We start from the raw sequence: 19391 nt of genomic DNA, 5'->3' as shown, positions 1-19391 counted from the left end.
TTCTTCAAGAATAGAGAAATCTGTATTTAGGGGAAAAGAAGTAAAGCCTCTCGAGTTCGCTCCGATTTGAGCATCCGTAGACACGATTCTTTGAGCGAGAACTCTTGAATTTGCATCCGTCTGTGCCTCCCACGATAGGTTTTCTGAGCTCTCTTCTAGCGTTTTCTCAAGTCTAGCTGCTTGATCTCGTAAGTTCTGGCTTGAGAGTCCGAGATCTCCATATCCTTTCGCATCCCAGAGCTCACTCATAATTCTGATATAGCCTTTTTTCCTCCCATTACCATCCAGCGGTGGTTGTTCCAATAGTGTCATAGCCACGGCCTCTCGTTTGCAGCTTAGAAGATCGGCATTCATTTGTTCCGTCCATTTGCGTCTAGGTTTTAATTTTCTTCGGTCAGTCTTTCTTATAAATAATAATACTTTTGGCTATAAACAATTCCAAAAAAAAGCTGCTTTAAACATTTTAAGAAATTATCTTTGCCTCCGAGAAAACGTGACTGTACCGTGACAAGCTCGACTCGTACTATAATAATAATAATATAATATAATATAATAATATAATAAAAATAATAGTAATGATAATAATAATAATAATAATAATAAGCACAACGAAGTTAGAGCAAATCGGATCGACGCGCGACTTGTCAGCCACGAGAGAAAAGAAGTCTGCACAATTGAAATGAGCTGCCCATGGATCGAGAGTAGAGCTAAGAAAGATGAGGAAAAGACACTCAAGTATGGGCCCTTGATGTGGGAGCTGAAGCAGAGGTACATTGGTTACAGGGTTGAACAGTACAACGTAATAATTGACGTACAGGGTGGTTACTCTAAACACCTAGAGAAGTCGGTGAGGAAGCTACTTGGAGCGAGAGCACGAGGCGTACTTGAGCGGATGCAGAAGTCGGTCATCTCAAACACTTTGAACATTGCCAGAACATTTAAGATAAATACTTAGATAGGGCGCTAAGGACTCCAGTTTTTAGGTTTTCTTTTTTTTTTCCTCTAGAAATCCTTATTTAAAATGTGTGTTACGTCTCTCCCGTGTGGTCCACGGGCCGATTTATGGCCGTTTATGGCTTTTATGTAAAAGGTTTTCTCTCTATATAAAGGTTTACCAAGGCTGGGCACTCCAGCGAAGCGGCCCAACTGATCCACCGAAGGAAAACGGCCGTAAATTCGCTCCAACTGCTGCAATCGCCAAATCGCCAAATTCAGCCTAGGTAACACACGATAGTTCTCCTTTCCATTTGTTATCTTGCTTCAAGACCTCTTTGTACCGAGAGCGAATCAAAGGTCGCAAATCTCTGCAACCTTTCCCGTCTGAAGCCATCGACTGAACCTTGGCTTGAACTCCTCGTTACCGTTGAAAGATAGCGACACGGCCTGAGACTCAAATTACTCACACTCGAGGTGGGAGACAGTCTTTTGCTCTCGTTGTTTTCTTTCTCGGGTATTGATGTCAACGGCAGCAAGAGGCTGGGGGGCTAAAGCGTTATCGGCTGAGCAAGCCAAAATGGAATCTTCCGAAAACTACGTAGGAACTTTGTAGTTCGGGATCACTTTTATGATATCGGAAAAAAATCTCATTTTAATCTATTGGATTTCATGCCTCTCTTACAAATCTTGGTAGGTCTGCTTCAATTTAAAGCTATAAAATGTCTTCGTTATCCAGGTACATTTTTGAATGAAGTTGGTGATTTTCGGTTTCCTAGATAGAAAAAGTTATCATAATTCATAGTCATAATTCATAGTCTGCTAGGTGCACTTTTCTTTTTTTTTAGCGAAGTTCTCGCGCGCGAAGCACCTTGGGTAAGAAAACGAAGTAATTTACCCATCCGAGAAAATTTGGTAATCACGTGACTGTACGCCCGCCCGCCCGACCGTCCGCCCGCACCAGAAGACCACCAATGTAAAATAGCTCAATCAACAGGTATGGCAACGCAAATGCAACTCGAGGTTATTTTGGCGGGAAATCGCATAGCCGCTGGCGTCTTGTAAAGCAGAGACAACTAAAGAGTCAATAAAGACGAAACGGAAAGCAGAAATTGTTTCTGTATCGGTGTTGTCTAAAGTATTAAGCTTAGATTAGTTGTCATGTACACAAATTTGGAATATAGAGCAAGATAAAGACAGAGAAAAAGGGAATGTAGGCGATGCTAGCTAGCGGCCATCAATGCAAGGTAAAAATGAGCGGCAGTGAAAAAAAAGAGATCGAGAACACGTAAGACATTTCCTCCATAAAACGTGTCACTAAGAAGTTTCTGGAAGTTTCACGTTGTAGTCGTGCAAAACAAAAGCAAAGAAATGTACAAAAAAAGTGTGCTACACGTGCAAAGCTGCTTTTTTGCAATTAGACCTATTTTTGTTGTAGTTGTTCTTGTTTTTATTATATTATGGTTTATTACAGCACAGAAATGTATACATATTACTGAAAAAAGAAGAAGAAGAAGAAAAAAGAAATACAGACCTGTATAATTACATGATTATATATACAACAAGGGAAAGAACTTACCGTTACATGGAATATCTGAGGCTTAGTATTGCGCTCGAATTCGCTTAGCTACTTACATGGTTCTGTTTTGTCAATAAAAGAAAAAGAGGAAATGGGTGGATGGTTTAACTTTACAGGACACGTATGGTTAACAAAGCGATTAGCTAGAGGGTAACAGGTGTAAGCCAACAAATTTGAATAAGGAATAGTTTCCATTTGCTTGAAAAGGCTGTCAAAGAATTACAACGAAGTGCTTCCTGTCTTTCTATCTCAATGACGGAATTTAGCTTACCCTTAAATAGGGACATCCAAGCAGACGCTCCAGCTAATTTGCTCGAGTAGATATGAAATCTCCCAAGAAGAAGAACGATATCGATGGCGGTGGAGGTTGCAACTTTAAAGAGCCCTATCAGATGCAGATCGGTTAATACAACATTACTCTTGAGGCGCTTTTGAATAAAAATTGTTTAAAATCGTTGCAAAAAACATTTGTTGCACACCGTAATTTGCAGGGAGTTATTATAACTCCAAAAAGGAGTAAAAATTTTAGGTACAGGACAACTCCTTTTTTGGTGTTATTTTAACTTCTAATTTAACTCCGAATTTGGGGTCATTTTTGCTCCTGAAAAGAGTTCTTTTTACTCCCAGTCTGGAGTTAAAATAGCTCCGAAATGGGGTCACTTTCACTCCTTACATGGGTTGTTTTTACTCTTTTTGGAGTTAATTTAACTCTAAAAGTGGAGTAAAAATTTAAGGTACAGGATAACTCCTTTTTTGAGGTTATTTTAACTCCTCAATATCTGGGGTCACTTTTACTCCTGAAAAAGAGTTCTTTAAACTCCTTTTTGGAGTTAAAATAACTCCCCAAAAAATAACTTCAATTAGCCCCACTAGAGGAGTTATTATAACTCCTTGAAAATTACTGTGCAGAGCATCTCAGAAATAGATGAGAAATAGTTTTTATTTCTCTTTGGAAAAAAAAACATTTATCAGATTGCTATAGTTAATTTTCTTTAAAAAATCGTTAGTGGCAATCGTCCGATGTAAGAACTTAAAATGAAAGGTTCTTAATTTGGTTGATGCCGTACATTTGAAGGCGATTGTGTATGCTTCTTTCCAATCTATATCACTTACATTTTCAACTTGAAGGTCTCTAAGCCACTTCTCTTGGCGTCCGATGGGTGTAGAAGTTCTTTTCTTTAGTTGCCACTTACAAATAAAATTATAAACTTTACTTACAGATGTTAGATCAGTTATGGTCACTCCTTCAGTATAATCCACTTTAGTATATACTAAAACAGTGGATAGTGTTTTTCGCGCGCTCTGATTGGTTACTCAATCAGTAAATATCCTGCACTATTCACTGATTCACCTCCAGTTGCTCCGAGCGAGCGACGTCAAACTCGCGTAAGTTGCGAGTAAAATGCCTTCCCGGTTTGCTGCCGTAAACAAACAAAGAAATTTCACAACTAATCAAGCAAGCTATTTCCGAAATACACGAAGAAGGTGACGAAGTTCGGATTGGAAGTTTTAACAGGTAAAGCTTTGTCTTTTTGACACGTATTTATCGATAAAACCGGTGAAAAAGTTTTTTGTTTACAAATGCAAATTAAGTTTAAGTCTTGCTTACTTTATTTAGTTGAGTTGTTCATAAATAAGCTTAAAACTAAATTTCTTATTCTTTTTTTATAGAATGATTTTAAATACAAGAAAGAATTCACAACTCCTTTGAAGAAATTTCCCCGCAAGAGCTAAACAAATGCCTTCAAAAGTTTTAATTGTCGGCAAGAAAAAGCGACAGCCGCAGCCGCCCGGTCATTACGCGCCAAAATTGTAATCGTTGGCAACAGTATTTGAGTTAAAAATCGTCATTTTTGTGCTCAATTATCTCACTGTTTTAGTATATACTAAAACAATTATTCACCTCAGTGTCGGTGGCTAGGCGTGGATATTTTCCTCACTGCTTCGCAATTCGGTAAATTACCACGACTAGCCACCTCCACTTCGGTGAATAATTGTTATTTATTCATTGGTTCATTGTGCAGCCTATTACAGCTGAAACGATACTACAAAAATCTAACCTATTTAATTCCTGAAAATTCGACGTCATCACATCATATCCGATGAGGTTCCCACCCTCATCTAATAAATGAGAAAGTTTTCAGACACCATGACCCAGCCAGTCTTTGTGGAATACGGGCCGGTTTTCTATTCATATCGGAGAGTTAAGCCAGATAGTCCGGTCGCCAACATTTGCATCGGAAATGGCTGCAACATCAGAGAAATGCAACTCCGCTCAAGTTGATAGCACCTCGCAGACAAAGGGATTACTTATACTTAACAATGGAATGTCGTCTTTGTGTAGATTTCAAGAGAAAATTAATTTCCCACCATGCATTTTTAAACTGTCGTCAAATAAATACTGCCATTTTCCATTATTTGTCGGATCAAGGTATTTCTTGATCAAAGAAGCTTTAACCCTCGGACGTACACGCAAAGACATACCTCATACCACCACTAGGGGGGGGACGGGGGAGGTGGATGGAACCCCTCCCCGGAGTTTTTGATATCTTGCAGTATTTCGAAACGATTTTACCTTAGGTGGAAAACCTTTGATCTTCTTAACAAGATTGGGTATATTTTATGGGTGGTGGCGCTGCTGAGGCTTGCGAAGTCACCAACCATGGTCGCCATCTTGGCCGCCATCTTGGATTTTACCAAGAAATAGAAATCAGGTTCAAACCGCGAGAAATGGTAACTTTTTGTGCTTTACATGAAAATAACCCATAAATAAGCACTTTGCATGAATTTAGCCACAAGATTTACTTTTACTCGCAAGTTTGTTGAGCTATTCAATATCTTCGCTCGCTTAAGGCGTATATCACTTCCAGATTTGGCAGTTTTGCTAATTTTAAGGCGCCCTTTTCAACGGTGAATGCTGATTTTCCCTAACTGGTCCATGTCAAAAGTTTTCAACAAATCACTTTTAAATTGGCAGTTTTACTAATTTTAAAACGCTTTTTTTCAGTGGTGTCGACAAGTTATCCCTAACTTGTCCATGTCAAAAGTTAAAAAACCATGGAAAGGTCTAGTTGGGCCACAACGAAATACGCTGCTACACCACTCATATACGTTTTGTATTTGCAAAATTACCTATGTGATGACAATTATCTGAACATTTAGTGCCCATTTTGGGGAAGATCAAGCATTTTAGTAGAAAAATAGAACAATAAGTTGAGGCATTTTAGAGCGTAAACTAAAGCATAATGTAAACAAGTCTAGTCAACAACTTCCAGGACCTTTAACATGCAAAGTGTAAGGTTCTGATTATTGTTGAAAAAACAGATATTTAGAGCAAAAAGGTCTGCCTTTATTAACTTACAACAGGTGAATCCGTATTGCCGTATACATCTATTTCGAGAAAGGTTGTCGGAAAAAATGTGCACGCGACAATCCCGAAAGGTAATATGGGATATGATCAATACACTGTTCCTGACGACTGCAGCTGTCGAACCTACTTTTGTAGCTTTCCATTAGCACTCGCAAACACATTTCATTTTCATGGCCTTTTGTGCCAATTCTTTCAAATTTCTTTGAAAAAAAGAGAACTCAAAACCACCCACAGTGCCTTTTAAGATTGTCGCGTGCACTTTTCCCGACAACCTTTCTCGAAATAACTGTAAATGGTCATCTAATTTGTTCATGAACATTAATTGACAGGAGATATATATTAGTAACTAATATATTGTGTTATTAATGATGCGTTTAGTATATTGCTTCCAGCGAGTGGCGTCATTTACTTTTCAGTTCGTGATATGTATAACGTTTTTGTTGGGCATTTAATTTAAAAATAGCAAAGTTCAGCTGAAACCATCCAATAAACGTCTTTAACCTTGCTTAACTACTTATTTGTTTTTGTTACGTTAACACTTCTAAAACGTTTAGAATAAATTAAATGGCTCTGTATGATAAGCGTCATCTGAGCATTTTCAGTGGTGACCTTTTAAGAAGAAAAAAATGGAACCGAGCATTTTATAGCACAATATAAAAAAGCTTGGCAATATCCAAGACCAGTAACGAACAAGGTGGATAAAGTTTTGTTAATCGTTAAACAGACAAGCTCAAACAGGAACAGGGGAATACGATTATTACAACAAAAGATAACGCCTTTATTAATTTTTTGATAGGTGACTTCCGTAGTATTATCGGTCCGTATCGCCACGATTATCCAGCCAATTCATGATCAGGACTATCAAGGAATATATCAATAACACATTAAATGACTGGTGGTGTGTTTAGTATATTGAGGGACGTCATTTAACTTAATACTGGTCGGTAACATATTTTTAGTGGGCGTTTAATTTAAAAACAGCACGATTCGGCTGAAAACTACCCAACACACCTGTACTGCCAAATTTGACATAATTCATCTCGGTCTCCTATAAATGCAGAGAAAAACGAAATGAACAACGCAAATACAGGCAAAACTCACTCCGAAAATTAACGGTTCTTATTTTTCTCGCCTGTCATTAGTGGACCATTACAGATCAAACAATCCTTAAAATCATTTCAGTCATTTTTTTTCAGCGCTATTACGTGGTTTGGGGTATCTGTATAGGCACAAACAAATCATATATTTTTAAAGTATTCATCGCTTTGAAAGTAAACCGGCTGAACTTTTACTGGCAGAGGAGACTCAAAAGAGCGTCTGGTTCCAAGGAAAAGAATGCACCACTCAGACCTCTACAACAATACACTCGTCGCTTGCATCCTGAATTCCACCTTAGCTTTTACCGCCGTAGTGCTAAACGTTTTAGTAATACTCGCGCTAAGAAAGATTCCTTCGTTACCAAGAAAAACTCTGAAAACATTGCTCCTTAGTATGTCTGTCTCCGACCTTGGTGTTGGTTTAGTAGCGCAGCCACTGCAAATTTATCTCCTTGTTAGTAACGTAAATATTCTTTCTCCGCCGCATATTTGGCCTGATCACTATGAAGCTGTATTAAAAGCGTACAGATTCGTGGCCAACGTCTTAACGTATGCTTCGTATTTTAGCATCGTGGCTTTGAGTGCTGACAGATTTTTGGTTATACGCCTTCAGCTCCGGTATCAGGATGCGATAACTCATAAACGCGCCATTGCTGGGGTCATTTCATTTTGGCTGTTGAGTGCCGTCCTTCCGTTGATTCGACTTCGTGAGTGGCTCCCAGAGGACATATTTTTCATTTTGACTGTTACTATTCAGTTCATCAGTCTTATCACCGCAGGCCTGTTTTATTTCAAGATTTTTTTAGCCTTACGACAATACGCAGCTCAAGTTCAAGACGTGCCAGTTGAAAGCGGAGAGAGGAATGAAGCGATAAATGCAACAAGAGAGAGAAAAGCTGCATTGGGCATATTTTATGTGTATCTAGCGCTCATGGCTTGTTACCTACCAATAATTTGTTTTAATATTGCCGAAAATGTAATTGGTACTGAGCGAACCTCATTGGGGTATAAAGTAAACCTCTACGTTACTATTTTGCTTGCACTCAATTCCTCGCTAAGTCCACTGATTTACTGCTGGAAGATGAGACACATTCGGCAGGCCATGATTAACATACTGCGTAAACCCTTTCAAAACTAAAACAACTGCCGGCACCTGCCGATTAAGAGTCAGCCAAACAATAAAAACTTCTAAAGAAAAATGTTGCTTGTTGGCTGTTTTTAGAAGTAGAACGATTGGAAGAAATAGATAATAATAAGATTGCGTGTCACCGAAAATGCAGGGCTATTTTCAAACGAGTTTCAGATAAACGTATGATGGAGGTTATTCCGAGTAAATAGATGAACAACCGTTTTATATTATTCAAAATATGCTAAGTATTAGTTAAGGTAACGACGGTCGTTGATTCATCATACTGGTTACTGATTACTTCACGAGTTATGTGTACTATAGACCGTAAAATAAAAGCAAATAGGAAAGGATGGTGTGATATTAATTTTGGTTTAAGCTCGAAAACTAGATTGGCTGCAAACGTTAGAGTGCGCCACAAGAAAATTGGAAAATGGGGCAGTGCAAATAGGATCATCATGAAATATTGAGCTCTGAGTATATTATCGTTAACCTTTCCCTTCGAAAAATGTATTCATTCCAATTCAAAAAGGACCGACGGCAAATTGTTGTTGCTTGAATGTCGTAACTGTTCATCAGTAGGATGAAAATGTGTGCAATTCCACAATTCGTTTCGGCTCCATTAAATCCTATACCAAGAAACATGTAGAACATTTCAGGAGGAGCCGCCCACAACGTGAGCACAGTCACTGACTTTGATATATTGCTTATATATCGTTAGGTGTAGTTTTCCATATATCGTGCTCTGTCTCTTAACTTGGACTGTATGATAATGTATGATAAATTATGGTACATTTCTTTTAATTTTGTAAGGTGGCTCGATAGAGTTTTTTCAGGGTCAATACCTCCCAAGTTTAAGCATTAACTATGTCGCCATAAACAAAGATTTGGAAAAACTGCCACCACAGTTGTATTAGATAAAGACGAAAATTTGTTATGATTAGGGTGGCAACGACATCGGAGTTGTCATAGCAACGAAATGACGCTATTACCTATTTTACTTGCAGTATATCTCGGGACTGGGAACTGTTCTTCCAAAATCGTTCACGGGAGCTTTTTCCTCCAATAGCGGCCTCGATGTTCGTGAAGTTTAAGCGAAATTTGTAAGAGAGTTATTGAGATATTTTGGGATGATATTTTTGTGGTTAGAAACTCAGTAAAAAATGGACAATCTTGATCTTTGACCGTTAACTGTAGAAAACGAAGCGCTTTTGACATGCAATTTCACCTCATAGTAGTTTCAATCTTTTTAAAAACGTGTGTGAAAGGTCATGGAGAAAGCTCCAGCCGATTGCTAGAGAGAAGGGTTTCATTAGTATGTATCGAATCGCTTTTGTTAGTGGTTTTGTAAACATGTTAGTCTTCTTTGACAAATTAGCTTTCTTTTCATCAGGGCCCCATTCAAACTAGCCTCGCTGGACTGGGCACCCCTGAATAAATATTGTTTAAAATAAAATATAAAATAAAATAAAATAAATATATGGCTCATATATCGTAAGGTTTATCTTTCCATATAGCTTGCCCTGTCTCTTAACTTGGACTGTTTGATAATGTAGGATAATTGTGGTACATTGCTTTTAATTTCTAATGTAAGGTTCCTTACTGGCGCGACAAAAATTGGGTGGAAAAAAAAAGGCGAATAATAGACATTTTCTGTCAAAAGGTTTCAATTGTTTTAATACATTTCGAAATTTTTTAATATCTCCGTCGTATTTCATTTTAACAAAGCCGTCGCAATTGATTAGTTATTTGTTCTAGCGCAAGCTGTCGTTTATCTGAATAGATTGTAAAAAGCAAAAACGTCTTTTTTATTAGGGATTAACATTAGCACAAACACCTTCGTGTCTGTTATGTTCTAAGTACACTCTCTATACAAATACATTCGAACGTGAAAACTATCACTTCTTTAGCTAAAAATATTTTCAGCCTTGATTAAAAAAATCTCAATGGAAGTTGATCCACGACTAGCTCTGCGAATGGAAGTTCATTCCACAATGGACTCTTCAACGATTTTTTCAATTGTTGACTTGGAACAGTTAGTGAGAATCTATCGACATCGGTGAAAAATGGGCTAAGGAAGAAACACATTGCCCCAAGTCCCTGAATGATTTATTGAAAAAGAACAAACATATTAGCCTCTAAAGTCGCAAAATTTTACAGACGTTTGTATTGTGGGAAAGTGGGAAGCACCAAACGTTTGGAAAAATTGGTCGACTTTGGGGATCTATATGCAAATAAGGCAATATTAAGGTAATATTATTGTTGTTGAGATGTTGTTGTGAAGAGATCTAGAGAGGAATGTCAGATACCTAACCCAGCAATTAAAGGAAGTATTTTTTCTCAGCGAAACCCACTAAAGGTAATTTGTTGTGGTAAGAAGCTTTAGTTTCATATTCCTGGGGGCAAGTCCAAACTCACTCACTTGAGTGATGTATGAAAACAAGTCATACATTTATTTACGTAGTATACAAAGGATATCTTGGAAAATAGCATGAATCAAATACGAAATAATATAACAAGAAAGCGTTTGTCCTTAATAATTGCGATCAAAGCTACTATTTTTGTTATTTGCCACAATAGTTAGTTTGTTTCTTTTTAGGTGGTTTCGGTGTCCATGGTTTCTTTTGAGCTGCTCCTTCGCGTAGTTTCTCTTGATGTAACCAGTCACATTTTTTCTCTACCCCGCGTTTGCGAATTTCACAGGGCAATCTGTAAGGCAAACGTTAGAAACAACGGAATAACTAACGGAATTAGTGAAAGAGAAAGGCATAGATTGTGAGACATAAATAAGATGTGAAAATAAATTGCTTTGAAAACCGCAGTTGCTGGGCTACTGTTACTTGCAGTGCATGCCGGAAACCTGAGAGGGTCATAGCCTTGTGTCTGCATTACAGAGTCGTTAGCCTGGGTCGCCGACGTAATCTAACGTCGGTTACGGACCGGTCATTATTTATCGCCTGGAGGGGGGCGGGGGGGGGGAGGGGGCGGACGAGGAGGATTTTAGTGGGGATCACTTGATTTTTGGGAGAACAAAAGGGGCAATCAGTCGTAACTAATAATCCAAAAGGGGGGATCACTGAAAACTTTGGAAGTATTCAGAGGGGGGACCACTCAAGTTTGCTCGGAAAATGAAGACATGGGAGGGGGGGGGGGGATCGCGAAAATCATCAAAAGTTATTAGGGGCGATCACTTCAGTGAAATAATATTCAAAGGGGGGATCGGCTAAATTTCACATTGTTTAGCCCAATATCCTACCCCCCCCCCAACCCCTGGCAATAAATAATAACCGGTGCTCTAGGAACGTCCTCGAAGCAGATTATGAGCCACTAACGGACTCAATTGGCGCTTTCTATTGGACAAAATTCCGGTTTGAAATTTCGGAAATTCCACGTGCCTAATGGAACGCTGCTGTGACTCCGGTTGTACAGACCCGACCCAAAACAACGCACGTTTAGTTACTGTTCTTGTGAGAAGTATACTAAAGTGAGGTACTGAGAAGGTCTGAGGAGAACAATTTGGTCAAATGGAAAGGGAAATTTCGTTCCAACCGACCAAAATGACCAGACCGGTCAAAGTGGACCGTGCACCTTCAAATTTCGGTCGGACCAAACCGAAATGTTCCATTCCATTGGCTGTACCAACCGAAATTTCCGGAATTTTGGCTTGAATTGAAAGCGCCCACTGAATTACTGGAAATGCGTTTCGAATTTCCCTTCACCCGATTGGCACTATTGGCGATGGCTTTTTGAACTTTTCAATTATGGCGCGTTCTCAAATCTAAGTAAACACTTTACGACCCAGAACACTTTTTCCGCACTGTTTCGCTGACGGACTTAACCAGAAGGTTATTTCCGTCTGTGGCGCAAGGTGCAGCGTTTTTCGTCGTCAGGTTTTAAGGATTCTAGAAATTTCAAATTTTTGGAACGAAGAAAGGTGTCTGTAATCAGTAAAAGTGTCGTTTTTAAAGAATGGTCGCAAGAAGAGATGGACAAGGCTAGCTCTTAATCTACTTTCCCTAGTATAAAAGCCTGGGAAGGAACTGGTTGTAAGAGCCTATTTCCCCGGCGGCCCCCTCCTCCCCAAGTAATATTGATTGTCATGAAAAAGACTCGAATTCATGACGTCGACACTGCACCATGGAAGAAGTAGGGAAAATACATTATTTCGAAGGTAGCTATTGCGTTAGCGTCCCAAGAGTTTTGAACAGGATTGTAGTAACTCTTGAATAGCTGTGAATGTGTATTTAAGCGTGTGCACCTTCACCTGCATTGGGTGATGATATTTGTAACGTACTGAATGGTGAGGTATAAAACCATGCAGCAATAATCAGTCAACCAAATAACACTCATCACATCAAACGTGTCCTGCCATGTCCACTTCATTAATGTAGAGCGGAATCTTGAGAAAAAATCTAGTAAACGCAAACAGTCAGAGATAAATTAGCATGCAGTATTACTTATCCTTCAGTATAAAGTGGTTTATTTCTTATAAAAGGAAGTATTTTCGTAATGATACAAATGTAGTCGACCTCGATTATCTCATTCTCAGTTGTTACCAAAAGTCTTCTGCAAAATTGAAACGACGATGGAGCTGTTCCTCTGTGTTTTCAGTCACGTTAGAGTGAGTGATGCCTTTATTCAGCTTTCACAACTGAGGAGAACTGGATTCGCTGTAGACATTTATAAGGGGCAGTTACGACTTCCGTTTCCTGTAGGCCGCGAGCAAAGCCGCCGCGCGCGCACAACAAAGCTTTATTTTTTAATTTAAGCGTCATAAACACCTTGGACCAGTTCTAACGTACTAGCAAGTCAACTTGTGAAGCGCCACGTCCAAAACATTTTGAAACTCCGTATAAAACATGGCACTTTTTCCTTCACTTACTTTCTAGATCGAGTGCTTCTCAGCTTACCGAAATTTTTTTCCGTTATTTTTTTTTAAGTAATAATTCAGGTCTATTTTACCGGAAAATATGACTAAAACAAATTGAGTCTGAAAACTTTGCATCGATCTACCGTGATTAAAATGAATCTGACAAGAGAAATGGTTTAAAAGAGTTTTTATAATGTGACGTTGCATACTTGCATGTTAGTTTGAGTGTGCGCGCAAGAGTTCTCATCATTTTAGGGACAATAGCCAACCCCACATTATGCAAAATCAAACCAAATCTAACCTTTCCCAGCGAGCGGGGGTTAAAAAGAGAAAATTTTGAATGAAAGAAATGACGTCTAATTTGACACTGATCAATTTTAACTAGTTCTCAATGTTTTGGAATGTAACATCTTTTTGTAGCAGTATTTTACAGTAAGAGAGGGAACTGAATTATGGTTGCACTAAGAAAAATAACGATTTTTGCTTTCGCCTTGCGTCTTTTCTACTCCAGCTTACGCAAGATAAAAAAATAATTTGAAGATTCTTTTTTCGAAAATAAGACAGTATTCTTACCTTGCTTAATGATGTTTTCTGAGGCAGCTGAAGTTCCTAACACTGTTAGGAGCACACCAATGTAGATTAAAAAGGTTTTCATTTTGTCAAGAACATCTTAATTTTCTTCTTCCCAAATGCGACACGATTCATCTCGCTTCCTGACGTGGCACGAGTAAAAAAAATTGACGTCATAAAGACAAAATGTAACGTTTATCTGCGCGAGCTCAACGCCGAACGAGACGGTTTGAACTTCTGAGGTTTTTGATTAACTTTTTTGGGGAGAGGGGAGGTTTCCGCCGTTGTTTTTTGTGTTTCTCGTCAAATATTTTATATGAAGGGCGAAGTTCGCTTCTCTTTTGATACAGTTCCAGGTAATTTAATATATTTAAACAGGGGCGGATCCAGGATTTTTTCTAGGAGGGGGTGCACTCGTCTCTTGCTCTACTTCAACACCAATTAACCAATTTTTTTTTTTTGCAGAATACCAGTTGTATTAGAAAACCGCAGGTCATCTCAGGGGGGGGGGGGGGGGGGGGCGGCGCACCCCCTGCACCCTCCCCCTAGATCCGCCCCTGTTAAACAAAATTCAATTCTCTACCGTTAACCGCCTCTCGTTGTTGATGCATGAAGTTTATCTGCAAGCTGTTCAAGGTAATCGAAGAAGCAAGTTCAGGCCAACGACCGATTTACATAACTATTATTAATAGAACCAGGTCAAAACCAACATTATTATGTTGAGTACTCTCGAACGGAAAAAATGAAAAAATCATTTGCGAGAACTGGTGCTCTGATATGGAACGGTCTACCTAAATCTCTTAAGTCGTTGAGCAAATCTCAATTTCAATCCAAAATAAAAAACGTTCTCCTGTGGATATCTTCAGGAAACAGATGACTATATTGATGTTCCCCAAATACTTTGTGATATTAAGCAAATGAAAATGTTATAATATAAAGGCATTTTTGATTTTCTATCAATGGAAATTTTATTTGTTAAAAACTTATTACGGTAACTGTTTAACAATGTGAAATTAACTCCGTCTTAAGCTGGTTGATAAGTCTTCAGTTTTCTCTGAAATGAAAACGTTTAAGATCTGTGCGAATAAAACTTTTGGAAAACATCCCTTGAAGTTTTCTTTTTGCAGTTGGATTTTTTTTCGAGCTGTTCTTCAGATTTATGGGAAACGATTAAAATTAATTACAAGCAGAGTGTTGCACATAGACTAAAGTTAGTTTGAAAAAAAAAAAAAAAAAGATTTTGAACTGTATTATGACTTTCGGGTAAATTGATGAGTTTCACCACAAAATTATTCTTTTATCTCGACACGAAAGTAAATGCATTGTGTCAAACGAAGAACCAGTTTTGAAGAGAGCATGCACGACCCCGCCAGGACTCGAACCTGGAATCGTCTGATCCGAAGTCAGACGCCTTATCCATTAGGCCACGAGGCCAAGCCATTTACTCTCGCGTTTCCCTTATTATTTGACAGTTATGTAGTACAAATACCCACTGTGCTATGCCGTTTCTAACTTGTCTTTAGTTTATGCTGTGTTCGACGTCAACACTGTGACAAGCCTACACTTCATCAATGGGCAGCGTGTGGACATGACCTAAATAACTCCAGCCTGCACATGTAGTACATTCGATAAAGTAGAACCCCGTTAATACGGTCACCAATGGGCCAAAAAGTTTGGCCGTATTAACGAGGGTTTTTTTTTTACAAGAAAATGTATGGCGGTTTTGTTGGGTGACCAGAAAAGTGGCTGTAATAACCGAGGTGGCCGTAAGGCGGGGTTCCACTGTAGGAGGTAATACTGATCAATTTAGTTTTCTAGGTAACTGACCACCTACCCCTCCCTTAAGTCAACATCAACACTAGCTAACACTTACTTCTCACCTAGGGCAAAATTGTGAGTTAGGGGCGGGGTAGGTGGTCAGCTACCCAGAAACCATAATTGATCCACAATATCACCTGTCCATGCAATGGCATATGACTTAGAAAACCAAAAGTGAGATTACCATTACAAGGCCAAAGCTCGTGAAGGAACAAAACCTATGAATGAACCATTCGCGACTATTGCATCGCACACGTATACACCTTGTTTGTCTCTCAACCTCCCCCCCCCCCCGCACACACACACACACACACACACCAAATTTTGCATAAGCACTGCCTTCGTTTTTCTCGCATGGCGCGGACTACTGTAATGTCCCCCCTGTAATAGCCGGGGGAAATTGGAAACAATGTTGCGTTGGGGAAGGTCTGGAGGGAGGGGGCACAAAACGTTTATTACGAAGCAATGCGAGAGTGGCGAATTTCTATGTTCGTTGTGACGTAAGTTGTTAGCGTCTTTTCATTCATTTATATTACGTCATTAGTAGTAGGGCTTCAGCAAGGATAAGCCCCTTTTTGGACTTCCCTTGGACTTCCTGCATACTAATTTGGATTTCCTGCATACTAATTTTTGACTTCCTCCATACTAATAAGGATACTCGACAAAAATGCGTTCCTGTATACTAATAAGTGGATAGGTTTACTTATGAGCGAATACTACAATAGGCACAATAGGTTTGCCTCGGCTTGCGTAAAGTAACTTGAGCCCGGTTTTCGGACCGTCTATTGAAAAGGAATAAGACAAGCGATCACCTAGCAACGCGAGAAACGGCTTCCTATATCTTATTTGGCGGTTAAACTCAGATGTATAAACAAAACACATACACAAAGTGGAGTTGAAAAGTCTTCATTTCAGTTTAGTTTATGTCTTCTTATTTAACAGGAGAGATTTCGAAAATGATTTGATCAGAAAGTTAAACGCTAAAAGATTTTTAAAATACATTTTAAAAACATTTAAAAAAGTGAGCGACGTTTCGGCGCTACGTTACGCCATTATCAAGTTGAAAAGTGAAAAAGTATAATGGGTGAAACGAATATATTCGAAATATATAAAATTTGAAACAATACATAAAATATTTGCGGGTCCAATGGGTATAATTCCCAAGGTAAGAAACACAATAGGAGAAAAAAAAATGTACGAAAGTGTCACGTGATAGTTTGGAGCGAATGGAGTCGGCTTGCGTGTTAAGAGAAGGCTTGATGTCCTTTCTGTATAACATCTCGTAGGCTAAGCAATCAAACTTGCTGTTACATTTCCTCAGAACGTTGAGAAGATGGTCAGTCTTTGTTCTGTTGTTGCCATGCTGTGTTTCAAGGTGTTTCCCGATGGCTGATCGAATAACGGTGTTCACTTATGCGTTGATGTAAGTGTCGGGTAGTGTACCCGACATAATTTGCATCCCACAAATCACATTGAAATAAGTATACAACGCATTGAGTGTTGACGATCGGGGGCTGAGGGGGCCAAAGAAGGTTTCGCAAAAGAATGCAACAAGTTACGCACCATGTTTTCAAAGCTGCGCTATCCGAAAACATTGGTCGATTCCACTATAAATATGTTCAGCTAGGAACCAGATGAAGAAATACACACCGTGCCTTCAGTAGACCCATCTGTTTACATAGTATTGCCCTTTAAAGATCAGCGATCAGCTGATCGCGTACGTAAAGATATCTATTCTCTGGGAGCCAAGATCGATGTTAACGTAAAACCCGTCTTTACAAGCAGAAAACTGTCACAAACCCTAAGTGTCAAGGAAAACAAGCCCCCGATCGTCAACACTCAATGCGTTGTATACTTATTTTAATGTGATTTGTGCGATGCAAATTATGTCGGGTACACTGCGCGACTCTTACATCAACGCGTAACTCAACACCGTTATTCAGCCATCGGGAAACACCTTGAAACACAGCATGGCAACGACAGAACAAAGACTGACCATCTTTTCAAAGTTCTGAGGAAATGTAACAGCAAGTTTGATTGCTTAGCCTACGAGATGTTACACAGAAAGGACATCAAGCCTTCTCTTAACACGCAAGCCGACTCCATTCGCGCCAAACTATTTACGTGACACTTTCGTACATTGTTTTTTTTCTCTTATTTTGTTTCTTACCTTGGGAATTATACCCATTGGACCCGCAAATATTTTATGTGTTGTTTCAAATTTTATGTATTTGTTTTACACTTTATACTTTTTCACTTTTCAACTTGATAATGGCGTAACGTAGCGCGGAAACGTCCGTCACTTTTCTAAATGTTTTTTAAATGTATTTTAAAAATCTTTTAGCGTCTTCTTATTTAGCTCTAAAACTCGGATATGTATAAACAAAACACATATACACAAAGTGGATCTGAAAACTCTCTATTTTAATTATGTCTGACGTTTTCTCCGTTCTCTCTCGAGGAAATGAAAAACCATTACAGTCTTGTAATTTCACGCACCGTTAATCAGTAATTATGCGAGTTCGCAAGCCCCAAGTTGAATACAAATTAGCTCTACAAGAAAGACCCAAGGGAGCATCTTGACATATTATATAAACAATTTTAAATAACTTAACAAGGATCAATTAAAACACGCGACTAATAATTACTAGCAATAAAACCACACGAGAGATACCGTTTTAAAAACTTTATTGAAGACAAAAAGAGTCAAATACACAGCGATTTGTAAGGAATGGAAATTAATTAATCTTCGATCTTTCCTGTAGAGCTAATTTGTATTCAACTTTGGGCTTGCAAACTCGCATAATTAACTGTTTGACGGTGCGTGAAATTACAAGACTGTAATAATTTTTCATGTCCTCGAGATAGAACGGAGAAAATGTCAGACAAAATTGAAATAAAGACTTTTCAACTCCACTTTGTGTATGTGTTTTGTTTATATATCTGAGTTTAAGCGCTAAATAAGGTATAGTAAGCCGTTTCTCGCGTTGCTAGATGATCGCTTCTCTTATTCCCGTCTCTCTTTTAATGGAAGGTCTGAAAACCGAGCTATTTGCTTCTGTCAACTCTGCACTGTGAATGAGACAATTTTTTATCGCTTCTTGCTGTCAACAGCGGCTACGATCAAGGTGAGCATTGTTTATCTGCAGTGCAGTCAGTTCCTTGTCATGTTAACTTGCTGGCACGTACAGTTTTCGAAAATGTTCGCTTTCCTTTTTTTCTCCATAAATTAACTTCTTTCTTTACATCAAACGGGAGAAAGAAGACACCTGCCGGACCATCTAAGCAGGGAGGGGCGAAATTTGTATCTAGAGGAGAAGTGACTAATGCTGGCGTTGTCGTAATTTGATCCTTTACCTCAAATTGTTCAGCGTCGTTATTAAATGTAGGCTCAATTTTCCCTCTATCATCAAATTAATTTTCTCGTTCTCTTATAAGTGCAAAGAAAAACAGTATGGCCAACGCCAATACTGACAAAACTCACCCCGAAAATTGACGGTTCTTATTTTTCTCGCTCGTCACTGGTGGACCATCATAGACAATTTGGAAGACCTTTCCCTTTCTTGTCAGATTAAATAGTCATTAATAATCATATCCGTCAATTTTTTCAGCACTATCACATGGTTTGGCTCATGTATATAGGCATAGTAACAAGTGAATCATAGTGGGAAAAATAATCGCTTTTCATCGTTGAAGAGTGCGTTTGAGCGTATCAGTACAAACATTTGGAAGTGTAAAGGAGAAACAACGAAGCATTCAAATAGCTGACTCGTTTTAAACAAACAAATCATATATTTTAAAAGTATTCATCGCTTTGAAACGTAAAACGAACTTTCACTAACAGAGGAGACAGAAAAGAGCGTCTGGTTCCAAGGTAAAGAATGTACTTCTCGGAACTTTATTACCACACACTGGTCGCTTGCATCGTGGGTTCCATCTTGGCTTTTACCGCCGTAGTGCTAAACGTTTTAGTAATACTCGCGCTGAGAAATATTCCTTCCTTGCCAAGAAAAACTCTGAAAACATTG

General features: G+C 38.8%; 2 protein-coding genes and 1 non-coding gene across 3 annotated transcripts in view; 1 reads left to right on the top strand and 2 right to left on the bottom strand.

Annotated features, from left to right (window-relative positions):
• LOC140941825 (uncharacterized) overlaps positions 1-354 on the bottom strand; it is a 3830-nt gene extending 3476 nt beyond the window's left edge. The window contains exon 1 of the mRNA XM_073390833.1: positions 1-354. This exon is cut by the window's left edge and continues 2364 nt beyond it. Coding sequence (XP_073246934.1) covers positions 1-354 — 354 coding nt within the window.
• Positions 355-7373: 7019 nt separating this feature from the next.
• LOC140941824 (adenosine receptor A2a-like) lies at positions 7374-8117 on the top strand. Its single transcript, XM_073390832.1, has one exon. It carries the CDS (start codon positions 7374-7376, stop codon positions 8115-8117), a length of 744 nt encoding a protein of 247 aa, XP_073246933.1.
• Positions 8118-14906: 6789 nt separating this feature from the next.
• Positions 14907-14979, bottom strand: Trnar-ucg (transfer RNA arginine (anticodon UCG)). The gene has a single exon. It is a non-coding gene; the product is annotated as a tRNA-Arg (tRNA).
• Positions 14980-19391: the final 4412 nt, after the last annotated feature.

Source organism: Porites lutea, chromosome 6 (genome assembly GCF_958299795.1).
Source record: "Porites lutea chromosome 6, jaPorLute2.1, whole genome shotgun sequence".
Classification (NCBI taxonomy): domain Eukaryota; kingdom Metazoa; phylum Cnidaria; class Anthozoa; order Scleractinia; family Poritidae; genus Porites; species Porites lutea.
The sequence above is the reverse complement of the archived record's forward strand: the minus strand, read 5'-3'. Positions and strand labels throughout refer to the sequence as shown.

What these genes read in the sequence shown, in the direction of transcription:
- LOC140941824 (XM_073390832.1), top strand. Translation starts at nt 7,374, where the DNA reads ATGTCTGTCTCCGACCTTGGTGTTGGTTTAGTAGCGCAGCCACTGCAA.